The sequence below is a fragment of the Mesoplodon bidens genome (genome assembly GCF_964165515.1).
Source record: "Mesoplodon bidens genome assembly, chromosome: 1".
NCBI lineage: Eukaryota > Metazoa > Chordata > Mammalia > Artiodactyla > Ziphiidae > Mesoplodon > Mesoplodon bidens.
This window is the reverse complement of record NC_138176.1, coordinates 13,088,983-13,108,621: the sequence shown is the minus strand read 5'-3', so window position 1 is coordinate 13,108,621 and position 19,639 is coordinate 13,088,983. Positions and strand designations below refer to the sequence as shown.

The following is a 19,639-nucleotide window of genomic DNA, read 5'->3' as shown; positions in this document are numbered from 1 at the left end:
CTGACTTCCTACCTCTGACCTTTCCAACAATTTACAACGGACCCAATTTCTGCTGTTAAATCTCCTGTTGCTTTACATACCTAGAGTGCTTTCTTGCACTGAACTGACTGATAAATTATTTGGTACCAGAGTAGTTACAGGACACAGACTCTTAAAAGCTAGGAACCTGGCTTTGGTTTTCCAATCTAGTTGGATGTAAAGGCAATGATGACATTGCCACCATTAGATAACATAATACTAATAGTACATGGCATGTAGCAGCAAAGAATTACTTATCACCCGTAGATACCTGGAATAAAGTTCTTCTTGAAGAAAACAGCACGGCAGACTGCTAAGTGCATTATGATGGAAATAAGAAAGACAAGGACTGTGGAGTGGGCTGATTCTGAGGACAGGTGAAAGCTTTAAGAAAATGATTAACTCAATAAACAGAGGACCAAAGAACATCCATGAATGCATAAAAGAACCTCTTAATTCTTACAGGCACAGGGTTGATATAGCCAAAAATCAAACAGAGTGATTCTGCAAGTTACAGAATTACCAAATAAAAATAATTCAAAGCCTAGACAGATCTCTTAAGTAAAAGTTAGGGCACTGATTGTGAAATGATAAGACCCTGAGGCCTGAAATGGGGTCAGTTTGGTGGAGTTTGATCAATCTGAGAACCCTGACCTCACAAAACTCACTGAGCCTTCCCTACCTGAGAAGCATCCCTCCCACCCAATATGAGGCTAATCTTTACTTGACTGAAGCCCCCGCTCCCCTGCTGTAATACTACCTGGAGCCTTGCAAGGGAATGCAGATTCTCCTCATGCCTTACCTCCAAGCAGCTCTCACCGCCTCTAACCCTCCAACTATTATAAATCAAATTTCCCAGGGGAAGAAGCACCAGATCTAAACAAACAGGAGCTAGCCTTCATTCCAAAAGAACTACAGGCATACCTCATTTTGTTGTACTTTGCAGATACTGCGCTTTTTACAAATTGAAGTTTTGTGGCAACTCTGAGTCTAGCAAGTCTATCGGTGCCATTTTTCCAACAGCATTTGCTCACTTTGCATCTCTGTCACATTTTGGTAATTCTCGCAATATTTCAAACCCTCTACCAGCGAAAAGATTATGATTTGCTAAAGGCTCAGATGATATTTAGCATTTTTTAGCAATAAAGTATTTTTCAATTAAGATATGTTCAATTTTTTTTAGGCATAATTCTATTGCACACTTAACAGACTACACTATACTGTAAACATAACTTTTATACGCACTGGGAAATGAAAAAATTTGTGTGATTCACTTTATTGTGATATTCACTTTACTGTGGTGGTCTAGAACAGAACCCATAATATCTCTGAGGTACACCACTGTGGACTTTTGGAAGACTTTAAGAATTCTAAAGACTGAAACATAACTTTAGGTAAGACTTAAGTTATCTAAAGGAATACACTTACTGAAGATTCTTTATTCACTGCAGTATCTCAAGAAACTAGATATGGTTATAACAATTTGCTCAGTTAACTGACTGAAACCTGGACTCAGTGACAGTCTATGTTAAAAACAGTTGGAACTCTTGTTGATTAAGAGTGAATTAACAGGGCCTCCCTGGTGGCGCAGTGGTTGAGAGTCCGCCTGCCGATGCAGGGGATACGGGTTCGTGCCCCGGTGTGGGAGGATCCCATATGCCGCGGAGCGGCTGGGCCCGTGAGCCATGGCTGCTGGGCCTGCGCGTCCGGAGCCTGTGCTCCGCAACGGGAGAGGCCACAACAGTGAGAGGCCCGCATACCGCAAAAAGAAAAAAAAAAAAAAAAAAAAAAGAGTGAATTAACAACAGATTAGACACCAGAGACAACACAGCAATAGAAACTATCTGAACTGAAGCAGAGGGGGGTGAAAAAGCTGAAAAAGATAATGAACAGAGCCTCAGTGATTTAGTGTACAATAACAAGTGGCGTAACATATATGCAACTGAGGGGCATGGGGCAGTAATTCTGAAAAAATATAAAATGAATGATAATGTTCCAGATTTGACAAATTCTAGAACCCCACAAATCCAAGAAGCTCAAAGAACACTAACAAGAATAAACCTAAAGAAAACTCTACCACAAGGAATATCACAATCAAATTAAATTTGATTTAGTGAAAGATAAAGTGAAAATCTTAAAAGCAGCCAGAAAAAAAGGACACATTACTAGAGAGGAACAAAGATAAGAATATTCAGACATTCATTAAAAGAAATAATGCAGGCCAGAAGACAGTGGAAAGACATCTTTAAAGTATTGAAAGGAAAAACAAAAACAAAACAAGATTATCAATCTAGAATTCTATATCCAGCAAAAATATCCTTAGAAAATGAAGGTAAAATGCTTTTGGGGACAAACAAAAGCTGAATAAATTCAAGGCTAAATCCCTTGGCAATTTTGGGCACTGCAAATATCTTCCCTAATTCTTTCATCTGTCTGTCACTGAATGAAAACCTTTAATTTTTATATAATCAAAGTCATTACTTTTTTTTTTTTTTTTTGCGGTACGCGGGCCTCTCACTGTTGTGGCCTCTCCCGTTGCGGAGCACAGGCTCCGGACACGCAGGCTCAGCGGCCATGGCTCATGGGCCCAGCCGCTCCGCGGCACGTGGGATCCTCCCGGACCAGGGCACGAACCCGTGTCCCCTGCATCGGCAGGCGGACTCTCAACCACTGCGCCACCAGGGGAGCCCAAAATCATTACTTTTTCACCTTTATAAGTTTTAGGAGATAAAGCTTTCCCTAGGGAAAGAGCTTCTTCAACATTGTCTTCCATTAATTTTATAACTTTTCCTTTCACATTTAGACCTTTAATTATCCATCCCTTTAATTAATTCATCCCATCTGTGGTGTTAGGTTTTTCTCCATAAAGTGAGCCACTCTTCTAGCAACATGACTCCCTTCTCTGATGATTTATGATACCACCTTTATCTTAAGTTCCTGAACATATAGGTAAGTCTCTGCTCTCCAATTTGTTCCCCCAGTGTACTTTTTAGGTTCTTGCACTTACACTAGTTTTTATTACTATAGTTTTGAAACAGTATCTTAACCTCTGGTAAGGCAAGCCCCCACGAAAGCAAATCTTTAAGACTGATTTAGCTATTCACAGACTTTATCCCACCTGCCATATAAATTTTAGATCAGGTTATTGAGTTTGTCAGACAAACCAACTGGAATTTTGATGGCAATTTAATCAAATTTATAGATTACAGATTAAATTTATAGATTTTTGATTAAATTTATAGATTATAGATTAAATTTATAAATAGATTATAGATTATAATATAGAATATAATAGAATATAACAAATATAGATTATAAATAGATTATAGATTAAATTTATAAGTAGATTAAATCTATAAATTTATAGATTAAAATGGAGAAAACTGACTTCCTTACAACAATAAGTAATCTAATCCCAAGAGCATGGAAAGTTTTCCCATTTATTTAGGTCCTCTTCTAGCTCTTTATTAAAGTTCTCTCCTTAAAGATCTTATGTACTTAGGGTAATTCCTAGAGACTATAGTTTTCTTGCTATTATTGTATACAATATTTACTTTTAAAAATTTTTATTTATTTTATTTATTTATTTTTGGCTGTGTTGGGTCTTTGTTGTTGTGCGGGGGCTTTCTCTAGCTGTGGCGAGCGGGGGCTACTCTTCCTTGCGGTGCACGGGCTTCTCATTGCGGTGGGTTCTTTTGTTGTGGAGCACGGGCTCTAGGCGTGCGGGCTTCGTAGTTGCAGCACGTGGGCTCAGTAGTTGTGGCTTGTGGGCTCTAGAGCGCAGGCTCAGTAGTTGTGGTGCACGGGCTTAGTTGCTCCACAGCATGTGGGATCTTCCCAGACCAGGGCTCGGACCCGTGTCCCCTGCACTGGCAGGCGGATTCTTAACCACTGTGCCATCAGGGAAGCCCTACAATAAATATTTACTTTTGATTACCTTTACTAATTGGTTATTGCTAGTGTAGTAAATGCTACTAACTTTTGTAGGGTGATCTTAAGTCCAGTAACCCTGCTAAACTCTTACTAGTTCTAATATCTTCTCTTGATTCTAATGGTTCTTCTAGATAAGTGATATTAACTGCAAATAATGAGTTTTATTGCTTCCCTTCTTATCCTTATACTTTTAATTTTTTCCCCCTGTAGTGTTCGTCAGGACCTTTCTTATCATGTTAAACAGTAACAATGACAGAGAGCATCCTTATCTTGTTACTGATCTTTTTATTTTTTTTTTGCCATGCCACATGCAGGATTAGTTCCCCAACCAGGGTTTGAACCCGTGCCCACTGCAGTGGAAGCGCTTAGTCTTAACCACTGGACCACCATGGAAGTCCCTTGTTACTGACCTTAAAGTAAATGTATCTGAAATTTCTCTGTTAAGTATTATTATTTGCTGTAGGTTTTTGGTAATGACCATCATTTAGTTATCCTGCGTTCCAAGCTTGCCAAGAGTTTTTATCATATATGGGTGCTGGATCTTATCAAATAATTTTATGGTATCGAAATAATGATGACTTCTCTCCTTTGGTCTATTTTTTTTTAAACTTTTTAATATGGGAATTTTCAAGTACATATACAAAAGTAGAGAGAATGATGAACCCACATACTCTCCTTTAGTCTATTAATAAGATAAATTACATTAACAGATAAATAGATGTTGAACCACACTTACATTACTAAAACAAACTCTACGGATCAAGATTCTTTTAACACATTGTTGGGTTTGAAGAACTAGTATTTTGTGTAGATTTTTACATTTATGCTAATAACTGAAAACAGATGTATAACTTTCTCATATTAACTTTACCTAGTTTTAGAATCAAGATTTCACTAACTTCATAAAATGAGCTTGGCATCTCTCTCTCTCTCTCTTTTCCCTACTTCCCAGAACAACTTTGAAAAAGGAATTGTTATTTAAAAGCTCACTGCACCTCAATTATAAGATTATCTTCATCCAGAGTTTTTGAAAGGGGACGTTTTACTATTTCAGTTTTTAGATATTTATTAGTCAGCTCGGGCTTCCCTGGTGGCGCAGTGGCTAAGAATCCGCCTGCCAATGCAGGGGGCACGGGTTCGAACCCTGGTCCAGGAAGATCCCACATGCCATGGAGCAACTAAGCCCATGCGCCACAACAACTGAGCCTGAGCTCTAGAGCCCGCAAGCCACAACTACTGAGCCCGTGTGCCACAAGTACTGAAGCCCGCGCGCCAAGAGCCTGTGCTCTTTAACAAGAGAACCCACCGCAATGAGAAGCCCGCACACCGCGACGAAGAGTAGCCCCCGCTCGCCGCAAATAGAGAAAAGCCCACACACAGCAACAAAGACCCAACGCAGCCAAAACTAAAAATAAATAAAATAAATTTTAAAAAAATATTTATTAGCTCAAGCTATCTACTTCTTCTGTTACCAACTTTCATAGTTTGTAGTTTTCTAAGAATTTACACATTTCCTCTAGGCTTTCAAATTTATAAACCCATAGCAATTCATAAAACTCTTCTTCTAAACACCTCATGTTTGTGCCTATTTCCCATTTATCACTTATTGTATTTGCGTTTAAAAAATCGGAGGTCCGTTTAGCTTATTAATTTCAAAAAACAATCTTTTGGATTGGCAAATCTTTCTTTTGTTCCTAATTTCACTAATTTTTGCTCTTAGCTGTATGCTGTTTTTCTGAACTCTTAAAATGAACTTGGTTGAAACACTAAAGCAAGCTTCCTTCAGCATTTAGATAAGTCACCCTGCCACTGTGTCCCAGCTCTGGTTTCACTGCATAGACTTCAACACACAAATTATACAATATAAACATTATTTTCATGTACACATAATACGGAAAAAATCGTAGACATATCTTACCAACCATACCTACATATGAACGTCTCTGACTAAAGCAGTATCTTGAAGGCAAATAAATAAGGTTATGTGCTTGTTCCAAAAAAAAAAAAAAAAAATGTGTAAAGCTATGACTATACATCTGAACCAAGGCAGATATTTTCTCTGCACAGCTAATTGGACAATTACTGGTACAGCTTGATAAAATTAGCAACTAGAAATGAAATCTCCAGTTGCTTTACCAGATGCCATTCAAAACTTGCAGTTATTAATAGGAGAGAAAAATCTCGCTGTGATGGTCAATTTCCACCATCAACAGCCCCCAAAAACACCACTTAAAGCAAACGCACTTTTCTTCCTAGCTGTGGAAGCATACATCCCTGGTTAGAGATAGTTTCGGTTACAAAACAGATTTGGGTCTTAAATCTTTCTGCCTGCAGTTGAGCGTTAGGGCAGATCACTAACATAAAAGTTCAACATTGAACAGAATCTTAGATTTGGACACATACCGAATGGCTTATTCTTATGAGTGCAGACTTTGAAAAAGTAATTTTGTACATTATTAGCTTCAAAACGGATGTCGCAGCTCCCACTGCGCTGTTACTCAAGAAGAAACTCATACATTTCCCTATCGGGATGCAGAAGGCGTGCACTGGAGAAGGGAAAGAACGAAGCGTAGATATAGGTCAACTTTCTAATTCCTGACTTGTTTAACGCAGACTGGCTAAAAGCACAGAAACACAAGGAGCCAGATTTCTCTTTCCCCTGGTTGCAAAAAAAAAAAAAAAAAACTGAAGGCCTCTCCCTAACGAAACTCGGACAGCCTTATTTTCCCTTCACGTTTGAGGGTGAAACTTAAGGGGGAACGGAGAAGAAAAGAGCTTCCTGATGGCTGAGAGATAGCCAGTCGTGATACGGCTCGCGTTTGTAGGAGAACTTGGGGCTGTGTGCGTAACCAGGCTGCTCTTTTAGGCCAGGTAATACAAGAAGCCAGGGCCGCTCCGGCGCCGGCCGCGGACACCAAACGATGCGGCGGGGGGGGGGGGGGGGGAGGCGGGGAGGGGAGGAGAGACCCAGGCCTGAAACAAAGGAAGCGGGATGGCCGAGAGGGAAGGATTCGGCGTCCGGGTGGGGAGGAGAAAAGCCAAGGCTGCAGACGAAAGGCTGGACTCACAGAACTTGGAGGTGGAGGTGTTGATGTTGATGCTGGAGCTGGGGGTGGCGGCGGGGGCCGCCTTGGCCACGGCGGCAGCCGCGTCGCAGCTCTTCAACATCATGATCACCCCATTCGGCTCCGGCGGTGGCCCCAACGGGAGCCCCTCCTTGGGGCCTTTCCTGTCCACGGAGACCGCAGGCATCGCCAGCAGCTGACCCCCCGGAGGCTCTCGGGCAGGGGCTGGGATCGAAGAGGGGGGCGGAGGGGGTGGGGGGGGCTGCCGGAAGCCGTCCACGGCGGCCTCCCAGTTGTTGTGGTTCTGGTCGTCCATCATCGCCTCGTAGCTGCCCCCCTCCTCCTCTTCCATGCTTTCCTCCATCCTGCAGGCCCCCAGCACCCGCCCGCCTCACAGGCACCTGCCGCCCGTCTCAACCCCGGGCCGGGGGGCACCGCAGCCTCCTCGAGCTCACATCGCCGAGGGCCGGAACGGGCGCGGCGGGGAGGGCAGCGGCGCACCGGGCCTCTCAATCTCCCCCGGCCGACTCGTAGAGACAGGGCTGACGGCGGTGGGCGCTCCCGGGCTCCAGTCAGGGAGAGGCAGCCGTAAAGCAGCAGCGCCCCTCACGACATTTTACAGCAGCCTCCAACAGGCAGTTGGAAAGGGCAGCTGCGGGAGCGTCCAGGAGGGCACGTGGTGCGAGGAACCAGCCGCGAGAAAGCTAAGCGAAAGGGGGCGGGAGCTGTGAGCCACCCCAACGCAGTACAGCAGAGGTTCGCCCCGCCTCGACTGGTCCCATGCGGAGAGGAACTGGGCGACCAGTCCGGAGGAGCATTCGTCGGCTCCGCCCCCGGCCCGGCCTCACATGATAAAGGAGTTTGGCTGCGCACGCGCGTTCAGAGTTTGGTTACCAGGACTACGGGGAGATGAGCGGGAGACTAAGACGCGCTTAAAGCCTGGTCCTGGGTTGGTGTGCCCCAGGCTCCCCGTCTCACCGGTGTTTTTCTTCCGCTCGCCCGATTTACAGGGTTTCGCACTGCAGCGGGCCTTGCAGCCCCAGCTTTTGCTTGACCACGGAGCTAGGGGGCCAGTAGAAGCTCCGCTTCGCCATTATAAACGGGTGGGAGTGCCCAGGGCGGCCCTTGGCAGGATTGCTCGTGAGCCTCAGCCCACACGACCCAAACCCTCAAAATCGAGGAAGACAACCGAGACAGCAGAGTGGCTTAAAAAATAAATGTGTTTGAGCTATTCAATAACTTTTTAAAAGTTCCTTAACTCCTCCGTACACAGGCCAGAAATTTTAAACTTAAAAATGCCACTCTCCGTATGCTGTTTCACAAGTCTAACCACAAATTTGGGATTATGTATGAGAGTCTTGAGGGACAAGGAAGAAAGATTATGTAACTCTATTATAATTTATTTGATTCCTCTGCAATAGCAGTATATATATATATATATATATATACACACACACATATATATATATATATATATATATATATATATTTTTTTTTTTTTTTTTTTTTTTGGCGGTACGCGGGCCTCTCACTGTTGTGGCCTCTCCCGCTGCGGAGCACAGGCTCAGGACGCGCAGGCTCAGCGGCCATGGCTCACGGGCCTAGCCACTCCGCGGCATGTGGGATCTTCCCGGACCGGGGCACGAACCCGTGTCTCCTGCATCGGCAGGCGGACTCTCAACCACTGCGCCACCAGGGGAGCCCTGCAATAGCAGTATATTATACGAGAATAATGAATCTTTATTTCTACAGATACGCAATTAGTGTGAAGTGAAGAATCACTTCAGTCACTGAGAAATTGTCTCTAATATACTTCAGTGTCCACATTTCTTTCATCTTCTCTACACATATTTTCCCAATATATTCTGCACTAAATGAAATGTTTTTTTTGTTTGTTTTTGTTTTTGTTTTGCGATACGTGGGCCTCTCACTGCTGTGGCCTCTCCCGTTGCGGAGCACAGGCTCCGGATGCACAGGCTCAGCGGCCATGGCTCACGGGCCCAGCCGCTCCGCGGCATGTGGGATTTTCCTGGACCGGGGCATGAACCCGTGTTTCCTGCATCAGCAGGCGGATTCTCAACCACTGCGCCACCAGGGAAGCCCCCTGAAATGTTTTGACCAATCACTTAGAATGATTTAATTTCAGACAATGCTCCCTCGTATTAATTAATGGCATATATTTTTTGAATCAGCACACGGTTTTGATTCTCTGGGCCTGAAACCGTATTAATTTTCTGGCCCTGGGACATTTTGGGAATATGAAAATAAATTTTTTTCAAGTAAAAGACACCTGAGTGAAATGCTGAGGAGGAAAAAAGGTAACCTTAGAAGTCTATGCCCTGCAAGTAAAGAATGTAAGAGGAAAGACAAATTATAGTCTTTTTCAGACAAACAACCGCTGATAGTTTGTGATCAATAGACTTCTGAGGTGGGTGCATGGGTGTGACTAGATAACACTCAATACACAAGATATGAGAGTCATAAATGTGTCTCTAATAATATGGTCACAAAATATATGAAGCAAAAGTTGACAGAAGTAGATGAAGAAAGAGAACTCTGTCATCAGAGTAGGTGATTTTTACATATCTCTGTATCAGAGATACAGTGGGTTGCAGTGGGTTGAATAGTAGCTCGCCAAAAAGATATCTCCAGTGTCTTAATCCCTGGAACCTATGTGTTACTTTATTTGAAAATAAGGTCTTTGTAGATGTAATTAAAGATCTTGCAATGAGGAGAGCTTCCTGGATTATCCAGGTGGAACATAAAACCAGTGGCAAGTGTCCTCTTTAGAGAAAGGAGGAGGAGATCTGAGACAGAAACAGAAGAGGAGAAGGCAGTGTGACCACGGAGGCAGAGGTTGGAGTGATGGAGCCACACTCCCACACCACATGCCTACAGCCACCCGAAGCCAGAGGAGGCAAAGAATGAATTCTCCCCTGGAGCCTTCAGAGGGAAGGCAGCCCTGCCAGTGCCTTGATTTCAGACTTCTAGTTTCTGGAACTGGGAGAGAATACCTTTCTGTTGTTTAAAGCCACCCATTTGTGCTAATTTGTTAACAGCAGCCACAGGAAACTAACACACAGATCAAAGGGACCAGAAAATCCTTAAGGGACTAGAGGATTCGAGCAACACAATTACCAAGCTTGATTTAATGAATACATATAGAATATCCCACTCAACAACTGCAGAATATACTTTCCTTTCAAGAATATGTGAAACATTACAAAAATTGAACATACTGGGTCATAAAGCAAGTTTCTCAACATGTCTAAGGACTGGTATCATAGCAACCACATTCTCTGCCCACTGTGTAGTTCAGTTAGAAATCAATAACCAACAGACAGCTAGTAAGCCGCCATATTTCTAGTCTTCCAGTCAACATATGGGTCAGAAAATCATGATGGAAACTAGAAGACATTTAGAATTGAAGGGATTGGTACTAACACAGCAATATAACTTCCATCTAGTAAGGCCCTACTCCAGGGGGTTTTACCCAGCATACTGGTGAACACGGAGCCCTCTACATGTGCACTGCTGAAATAATCAATATAAGACATTTATTTAAACTGTAATTGGTTAAACACACCATTGTAAAAAAATCTATATTTAGCAGAATACATATATATGTAAAATACATATGTAAGTTTGTTTATGTAAAGAGAAGACTAATTCAAAACATCAATAGCAATTATCTAGGGCTAATAGGCTTATAGATGGTTTTTATCCTCTTTGTATCTTTCGATCTTTTCTGTGTTCTCTACAGTGAGCCCGTGTTATTTTTATAATCAGAAGAACATTCTTAACCTTAAAGTTTAAAAAATAAAAACAATATTAAGAATGTATAAATTGGGATTCTGTACATTAAAATATTTATTTTGGCTTCCAGAAACAGAAGTCTCAAGTAAAAAATTGCTTAAAAGTCAAGGCTGTTCCTTGGCTAACATACTGATAAGGTCTAAGAAGGGCAACGGTGAGGCGTGGTTCAGTCAGGTCTCCAGCTCTGTTCTCTGCTTTGTTATTTGACCTGATCTCCTCTTTTGCCAGCTTCATCCTTAGGCTGCCAACATATTTGGACAACAATGTCCAGAAGAAGAGGACCCATGACTTCTGGTAGACATCTATTGTGAGCAAGCAAGTTCTTTCACAGAAGTCCTCAGCATACTTCTTTTCCAATGTCTCATTGACTCATTCCTGAACCAATCTACATGGCATTTATGCCTGAATTCCAGAGCCATTTACTGGAAAGGATATGGATTTATTCCTGGAAAATGAGGCCCACTCAGAGTGGGATGCAAGAATAAAATCTGGGGTCAAGTAGGGAGGTTGAAATGGGTGCAATGCCCATTATAGGCCCAAGTACCTAAGCCCCAAAGCCTATACATTACATTACCTCATCCCAACCACTCGACTCCCTCCCCCTCATAAATATCTCCCTAATAAATATATGTATGCAAAATTGTGTATGTTCTGATCAGAATCAAGAAAGACAATTACAAAATAAATATGTAGCTAATTATCTAAAATAGTTAAAATGGGGGTGGAGGTCGTGGCACAGAGATTTTGTCACTAAGAATTAGTCTTTGTTTATTATGGCTTTAAATACCTTTATGTCGCCTTTCCCACAGAATATTTCATTACAGTTGTTCAACATTTTTGAATGAATAAATTCATGAGTACCTTAAATCTACTTGAAATCTTATTTTATATCAATAGTCCTTTTTTCTTTAGTCAACTCTTAAAACATCATCTGTATGATGAGAGATACATTTTTCCTAAGAGAAAGCAAACTTATTATTGCCATTTTAACATCTTTTCATCCTAATTCTTGCATTGTTAGAAAGAAATGAAATTGCTCAGAGGTGAGCAGGAAGAGGAAAGAAGAGATGAGAAATTATATGAAAAAATCCACAGACCGTACATGCTTCCTCTAAGTGGTCAAGTCTGAACTCATTGAATCAGACAAGCTGTGGTAGACAACATACAGACCTATAGATGATGTTTTAATTTTAATTATTTTAATTTCTATTTCATTTTAAATTTACTATTAATTTCATGAAGGCATTAGCACAGAAAAATTTAAAACACAACTTCGATGGAGACAGATAAACTATATTAGGATAAAGAAGAATGAATACTTTTTTTATAATCTCCCTAGGAGATTACAATACAGCATTTGACAAAGAAATGACTTGTGAATGCATAAGGCAATTGGAAGTCTAAAGGCAAAGCTATTGGAATGATCTCAGTTAGAAAGTAAGAGGATTAGAGATATGTAAATAACTCAAGCCTCAATAGCTGCACACTGAGATTACTGCTTACAGTGAAGATGTGTAGCCACTCGGGGGAGTATTCTTTATTCAATATTTCTTTCCATGTTGGATTTTGTTCCTTCCTTTTATATCTTAGCATCTGAATCCAAATTCCATCCTAGCAGGGGAACAAAAATAATGATGCAGATTCTTTCTGTAAACCTGATGAATCTAGGAGCTGAAGGAAAGGATGTCAGGCTGAAGGAGGCTGTAGGATAAAAGCTTTCCCTACCAGCACCCTGTTGCTGGCCTATTCCTTTCACTCAGTCATTCACAGATATTTCTGTGTCCAGGCATTGTGCTGGGGCTACAAGAGTAAACAGACAAAAAGGGTTTCTGCCCCTCATGGAGTTTCCAGTGCTCTGAAGTGTCCAGATTTAACAGTTAACCACAGGAACCAAAGCCTGACAAGCACAATAAAGGAAAATATTGATACCAGGTGCTATGAGATGGCATAACAGAGAAAGTTATTTTACTTTGGGTGATCAAGGAGAATCGTCCTGAAAAAAGTGTACTTCTGCCAAGATAAAAGGATGGGTAGAAGTTAGTCAACAAGTTAGGGAGAGAACTTTCCAGGCAGAAAGCGTTTGACATCATCTAGGAACTGAAAGAAAGGTAATGAGACTCGTGGCGTGAAGGAGAGAGAAAAGGATAAGGCATATGGAGGAAAGGTAGGAAATAGCCACGTTATGGGTACTCTTGTAAGTCCTGTTGAGGATTCTGTGTTTCTGTTTGAATGGAAAAGAGGTAAGGAAGTGCTGTAAGATGTAACTTACATTTTATAGGAGCATCTCACTGCCCTGAGGGGAGTGGCCTATAGGGAAGGAAAAAGTGGAAAGAGAGACCAATTAGGGAGTTAAAGCAATACTTCAGGAAAGAGATGATGGTGGCTTGGACTATGGGGACGGTAATGGTCATAGAAAGATGTGGTGGACTGCAGGTTTCTTTGGGCATTTAAAAAAATATTTATTTATTTGTTTTCGGCTGCATCGGGTCTTAGTTGAGGCATGTGGGACCTTTCGTTGCGGCAGGACCTTTCGTTGCGGTGCGCAGGCTTCTCTCTTGTTGTGGTAAGCAGGCTTACCTGCCCCGTGACATGTGGGATCTCAGTTCCCCGAGAAGGGATCAAACCCATGTCCCCTGCATTGGAAGGCAGATTCTTAACCACTGGACCACCAGGGAAGTCCTTCTTTAGGCATTTGAATGGACAGGACTTGATGCGTTAAAGTTTGAAGGTGAGAGAAAGAAAGGTTTCAAGGATGACGCAGCTGCTCTGATATAGATGATCATGTTTCTCTAAAGCTGGGGTTTTGTCAGATGCGTGCAATGGAAGGGGAGTTGGATTAGTTATGAAAAAGATGAATCAGCCATGGGCTTCAAGCTGGATAAGAAAATAAAGACAGATGGGGCAGATGGCTAGAGAGAGAAGGGAGAGTTGTTTATGGATGAGAGGTCTCCATGATGTTGAAGAGCTACTGCAAGGATGTCTGTCCTTAAGAAACCAGCAGGATAGATGATAACCAAAAGGTAGAATGTTTGAATTAGCAAGTCAGTATTGCTTCTCCCCATCCCACATCCTCAAAACAACAAGCAACAGCTTCTGGACGCCATGAAGTTTTCTGAGTGGTGTCTACCACCTACACACAAGACAGTGACATATCAGAGTGCAAGGAGGATCTGAGCAACAGAAGCACTTAACTGAAAGAGAAGACAAATTATAACTCCTGAAATCCTTTCTGCTTGGCATTAATGTGATAGATTCTTGCATAACAAAGTATCATCTCCCAGCTGTGCCAAGTGACCATTTTCGTGTTCTAATTCATAGTCTTGGAGCTACTCCCTATGTTAAAGCAATTTGATTTAGTTGAGACAAGATAGATGACATACACTTGAAAAGTTAAGTGAAACAACAGAAGGTCCTCAAGTATGAGTGAACTGTAGTTTTTAGTGGAAAATAAAATTACTTTTTTGTGTATTTGCATTTGCACTGTCTGCAGGTGTTTGGTGTGAACTGCTGCTTAACGAAAGAAAACCGTACACAGTTGTTTGTGTATTTCACTTTTTAAAGCATTAATATTTTTATTTTTAAAGAAAAATTTAAGGGAAACAAAAATGTTTGCACGACTGCAGAAAGCCTTGGACGAAATTTCCCCAAACTAGTTTTTTGGAGACTATTTTTGGCCATTATAGATCAAAATGCAATCTGAAGAAAGATTTTAACAAATTAAATAACACGCTGCCATCGTCAGTTTTCTCATTCTATCTCAGCATTGGGGAATTTGAAAGGAAGATACTTTGAGATAATGTATGGACAGCGCGGCGGCGTGGCCGGAGGGAGGCGAGTGCCCCGTGTGCACGTGTGGCGCAGAGGCTGCACCAGCGCGGCGGCGGGAGGTACCCCCGCCCCCTCCGGAGACGCAGAGCCGCGCTCCACTGTCGCGGCCTCGGTCACCCGCTCAGCTCCCTGCCCTAGGCGAGGAGGCCGGCTTGCCGGGTTGAGTGGCCCGAGCTGAGGACGCGGAGAGCTCAGAGCGGCGACGACAACGGCGTTGATATCGGGCGTAACAACGGCCTCAGCTGGCGGGGAAGATGAAAGGCCGGATCGAGCTGGGAGATGTGACACCACACAATATTCAACAGCTGAAGAGATTAAACCAGGTCATCTTTGCAGCCAGCTACAATGACAAGTTCTATAAGGATGTGCTGGAGGTTGGCGAGCTAGCAAAACTTGCCTATTTCAATGATATTGCAGCAGGCGCAGTGTGCTGTAGGGTGGATCGTTCACAGAATCAGAAGAGACTTTACATCATGACACTAGGATGTCTGGCACCATACGGAAGGCTAGGAGTAGCAACTAAAATGTTAAATCATGTCTTAAACATCTGGCACTTCTTTTTGTTGCTTTTGCGGTACGCGGGCCTCTCACTGTTGTGGCCTCTCCCATTACGGAGCACAGGCTCAGGACGCGCAGACTCAGTGGCCATGGCTCATGGGCCCAGCCGCTCCGCGCCACGTGGGATCCTCCCGGACCGGGGCACGAACCCGTGTCCTCTGCATCGGCAGGCGGACTCTCAACCACTGCTCCACCAGGGAAGCCCAAGGTGGCACTTTTGACAACAACTATCTGCATGTCCAGATCAGCGGTGAGTCTGCAGCTGACTTCTACAGAAAGCTTGGCTTTGAGATTATTGAGACAAAGAAGAACTACTATAAGACGATAGAGCTCGCTGATGCTCATGTACTGCAGGAAAACCTCAAAGTCCCTTCTGGCCAGAATGCAGACGTGCAACAGACAGACAACTGAACAAATTACAGAGGAACTTGCTTGCACTTGCTGGTCACCAAATAAAAGAGAGGCCCACTGATTCCCCCCCCATCCGCTTTTTTTCTTTTAAAGCTTTCCCCCTTCCTTGGTCTTGTGTTTCTTCCTTTCAAAACTTCCTTCCCTTTCCTCTAAAAGTTTTAAACTTTTAAGGACTTATTAATCGGGTTTGGATTGTTTTAGTTTTCTTATTTTTGTGAGGTGGTTTGATTGTAGGAAGCAGAAGGTATAGATCTGTTTAGTTTCACAGTTAAGATATATGGTCCCCAAAACTTGAGAATCAATTTCAATTTTTTTTTAATGTCCTGCTTTCACATTGAAGGGCAGAGCCTACAAGATATTGTATATTTCAAAGGACAAGAAGAAGCAGCAGCAATATCCTGTTCTCTAACTCATAGACAAGTTTAGTGTGTTTGCGGTACTTTGGGTTTTTCAAGATTTTGTGGGATACTAATCCCTATACATTGCCTTCATGCCACCTATTGTCCTCTGAGTCTTAGCTCAGGAGTTGGACCATTGTTATCCTCGTAAGAAATACTAAGCTTATTTTGTTCTGTTAAGCAGTTATTTCTTCCCTCCTCGCTGGTGGCTGACGGTAGGTGGGACAGTTTGAGTAGGTAGTATTATACTTTGGTCTCAGCACTTGAGTGGAGCTGCTTTTTGCTAATGAGTGGTGTGGTTGTTAGCAGGCTTATTTTTCCTGCTGTTGATTGTTAGAAGTGGCATTAACTTTTAGAGTGTGGGCTGGTGAGATTCATTTTTTTTAATATCCTACCTAGAGATAAGGCCTTTAACTGACCTAAAGAGGTTTGTTGTGATTTGCTATTTTTTCTCCTGTCGTTTTTCTTCAGTAAACCCACAACAGTTAGTCAAACCTTAAAAATGGAGTTGATGTCCTAATAGGTCAATGCCCCTAAATAAACCTGAAGCAGGTGCTGTCTCTTGGATATATTAAAAAATACCTAAAAGGAAGCTTAGACGGACTTGTGGCACAACAAATGCATTTAATGTCAGCTAATGCAGACTGTTAGAAGTGTGGCCACTGAGCATTTGATGTTAGAGGAAAGAATATCTAGACAGTATTTTTGAGAATAACATAGCTGTGCTATCGCTTATCTGTTGAAGAACACCCCAGATTTGCTTACACTCTGTGCTTGTGATATTGAGTTTAAGGATTTGGGGGTGGGGGAATTATTAAACATATTTCTTCTATTCTTGGAAAAAGTAAAAGTCTAGAGTGTTAATAATGCAAATGGCACTGTGACCTCCTCTAGTGACAGGACTGGTTTATGCCAGATTGTTTTCTGGCACATAGGGAGTGGCTTTGACGGGTCGATAACTTTTTGTAAGATAGAAGACATCTGAAATTTTCATATTTTCCTCCATAATCCCATCTCCAATATTTAAATTTTTCTACATTGCCAATACTGGTGGACCGAGAAATGTTTTTTTGTTTGTTTGTTTTTTTGTTTTTTTGCGGTACGCGGGCCTCTCACTGTTGTGGCCTCTCCCGTCGCGGAGCACAGGCTCCAGACGCGCAGGCTCAGCGGCCATGGCTCACGGGCCCAGCTGCTCCACGGCATGTGGGATCCTTCCGGACCGGGGCATGAATCTGTGTCCCCTGCATCAGCAGGCGGACTCTCAACCACTGCGCCACCAGGGAAGCCCCCAAGAAATGTTTTTATTAGACTTTAAAACAATGCACAGGGTTTGAATTTTCTGTCATTTGACTTTAAAAGGAAGGTTGCTTCATAATATTTATCCTCTTATGTAAATTCTGGCATAAAAGTTTCATCTCTTCAAATATGTGGAATGGCAAAATTACTTTACACAATGTTTATGCTCATTTTATAATCTTAAGTTCTTATTTGAGAATGTAAAAATACAAGGTACGATAGACTTCAACAGTCTTAATTGAGTGCCAAGAATAATATAGAAAAGGAAGATAGCTGATAAATGAGTTTATAGGGTTGTAATCTTAAGATAGTAAAAATGTAGAAAGACCATGCTGGTTTCTTGGGTATCAGTTTCTTAAGCAGTCCAAATCTAAGCTTAGAAGAAAAGTTTAGCATTAAGCACCTTTACCTTCATGCGTAAGCTTCAGCTTGCTCCTGCCAAGAGAAGAGTGCTTGAGTTACAGAAGGCATAATTCGTTTGAAAATTCAGCCTTTTTGTAAACTTCACATATCAAAATAGATTTTGATATATAAATGACTTTTGTGAGATGGTACTGCCTCTATTTCTATAACCATTTCACCTGGACTATCTAATCAGTCCTATGAATATATCCCTAAATGTGGTAAATGAAAACCGAATAGCTGCCTCATGACAATTAAGTACATATTATTTATGGAGGAAAAAATATTAAATTTTGAATTGAGTGTGTAGGCTCCCTGTCATTTTAGTGTTTCTTTTTCCACATTAGTCACTGACTTTAACCTAACGTGTAAGTGTTTGTAAAGGGTGAATTGTCCTATATCAAACTTACATGAAATAATTCCATCCACTTATGGAGGAGGAGGATGTAGAAGACGTACAAGCTGGGCACTAGTTCATGTGCCTGTGAGTCAGTAAAGATTGAAATAATGTCCCATGTTGAGTCGGTTATTTTGAAATATGATAAAAATTATCATTGAGGTAAAACAATTCTATTAACTGTAAGATCACAGGATATATCCACCATATTTTTCAGGGCAGATGGTTTTTTCTGTGGGGCAAATAGGTAAAAATTATATTGTATGGTAATTGCATTTAGGTTCTAAAGAAAAGAATCTGCAGAGAAATCTATGCAATATATAAGTTGTCCAGATTAGTTTTCATTTGCAGAAAGAATTCTGAAATATCCCCAAAGTAGTTTACTCATCAACTGAAAGTCCTCCAAAGAAAGAACTATTGGGAAACCATGACATATGGGGTGGAAAAGAAAAAGCTCCCTCAGTTTTTTGGAGGCAATAACTTTAAAAATACTTAAATAGCTGAGTTTACTTGGTGCAGTTAAGATTTAAACTTGTTGATTTTAACATGGCTGTTATATCTGAAATAAACTTACATGATGTTCTGGTAAAAAAAAAAAGATAATGTATGAATCTTGATCTTGCTTTTAAGAGAGAGTGAAGCTCATGATATTGGTGAAAGAAACTTTCATAATGAAATTCAAATATTTTGTGCTATTTACTGTAAAATAATTAATGATATACAACGTAACCCTATCAAAATGTTATAAATTAAACATGATGAATTAAACTCATGATAAATCATGATCATATGAACATGATATGTTAGACTCACAGTTCATTTCCAATCTAAGTATTGCTTTAAGAATTTAATTGACAATTCCAGTTGTTCCAACCTCAGCCAAACATAGTTTCTTCATTTTGAAATTAATGAAAAACACCCTAAGAACCACAATGCCCCCAGAAGTTTGTCTAAGTCATCATTACTGTCAATAGAACACAAATTATGTGGAAGTCTTGATTATAACAGCATAATTAATAATTTACTTAAATGAAAGCAAGAAGATTAACTTTCATGGAGTAAATATAATTTATGAATTTTGTATGAGTTCATTTTATTACTTATCCAAATAACAAGCTCATAGAAAGAACACTCAGCATACACAAATAGTTCAATTCGGTCATCTTTGAAATTTTACCATCACTTTATACATTTTTTAATCTTGTCATCATATAAAGGTATATTTGTCAAGGAAAGGGGATAGTATATGTGTTATTTAACATTCTGTTAGCTGGATGGATAACATGTCAATATTTGGACACAGAGATGAGCCTTCATCTGTACTCTTGCAGCAAATATTAGAAATGGGCCTGGTGAGGAGGCCAGCGACATACAAAGCTACAGGGCTGGAAGGGCCATTCGCACAGGTGCTGGTGTTTCCCTCATGGGACTGATGGCAGAGGCTGATGTGGAGATAACGGAAATCTGGAACCGAAAGTGATGGGAGTGCTAATGACCAGGAGGTGGTCACTATGAGG

At 41.5% G+C, this 19,639-nt stretch overlaps 2 protein-coding genes across 3 annotated transcripts in view; one reads left to right on the top strand and one right to left on the bottom strand.

Annotated features, from left to right (window-relative positions):
- The window catches only part of CACUL1 (CDK2 associated cullin domain 1), a 67,283-nt gene extending 59,608 nt beyond the window's left edge, over positions 1-7,675 (bottom strand). Inside the window, exon 1 of one of the 2 annotated variants that reach the window (XM_081224991.1) lies at positions 7,020-7,675. In XM_081224991.1, the coding sequence (XP_081081117.1) occupies positions 7,020-7,380 (361 nt within the window). In that variant the 5' untranslated portion in view covers positions 7,381-7,675. The remainder of the gene's footprint in view (positions 1-7,019) is intronic. The other variant, XM_081224992.1, reaches the window with a different exon arrangement.
- A 7,130-nt stretch (positions 7,676-14,805) lies between these two features.
- LOC308615147 (N-alpha-acetyltransferase 50-like) lies at positions 14,806-15,629 on the top strand (the record flags this gene model as incomplete). The annotated part of the gene is made up of 2 exons (XM_081230273.1): positions 14,806-15,210; positions 15,416-15,629. Exons 1-2 carry the CDS (start codon positions 14,915-14,917, stop codon positions 15,627-15,629), a joined length of 510 nt encoding a protein of 169 aa, XP_081086399.1. The 5' UTR covers positions 14,806-14,914.
- Between the last annotated feature and the right edge of the window lie 4,010 nt (positions 15,630-19,639).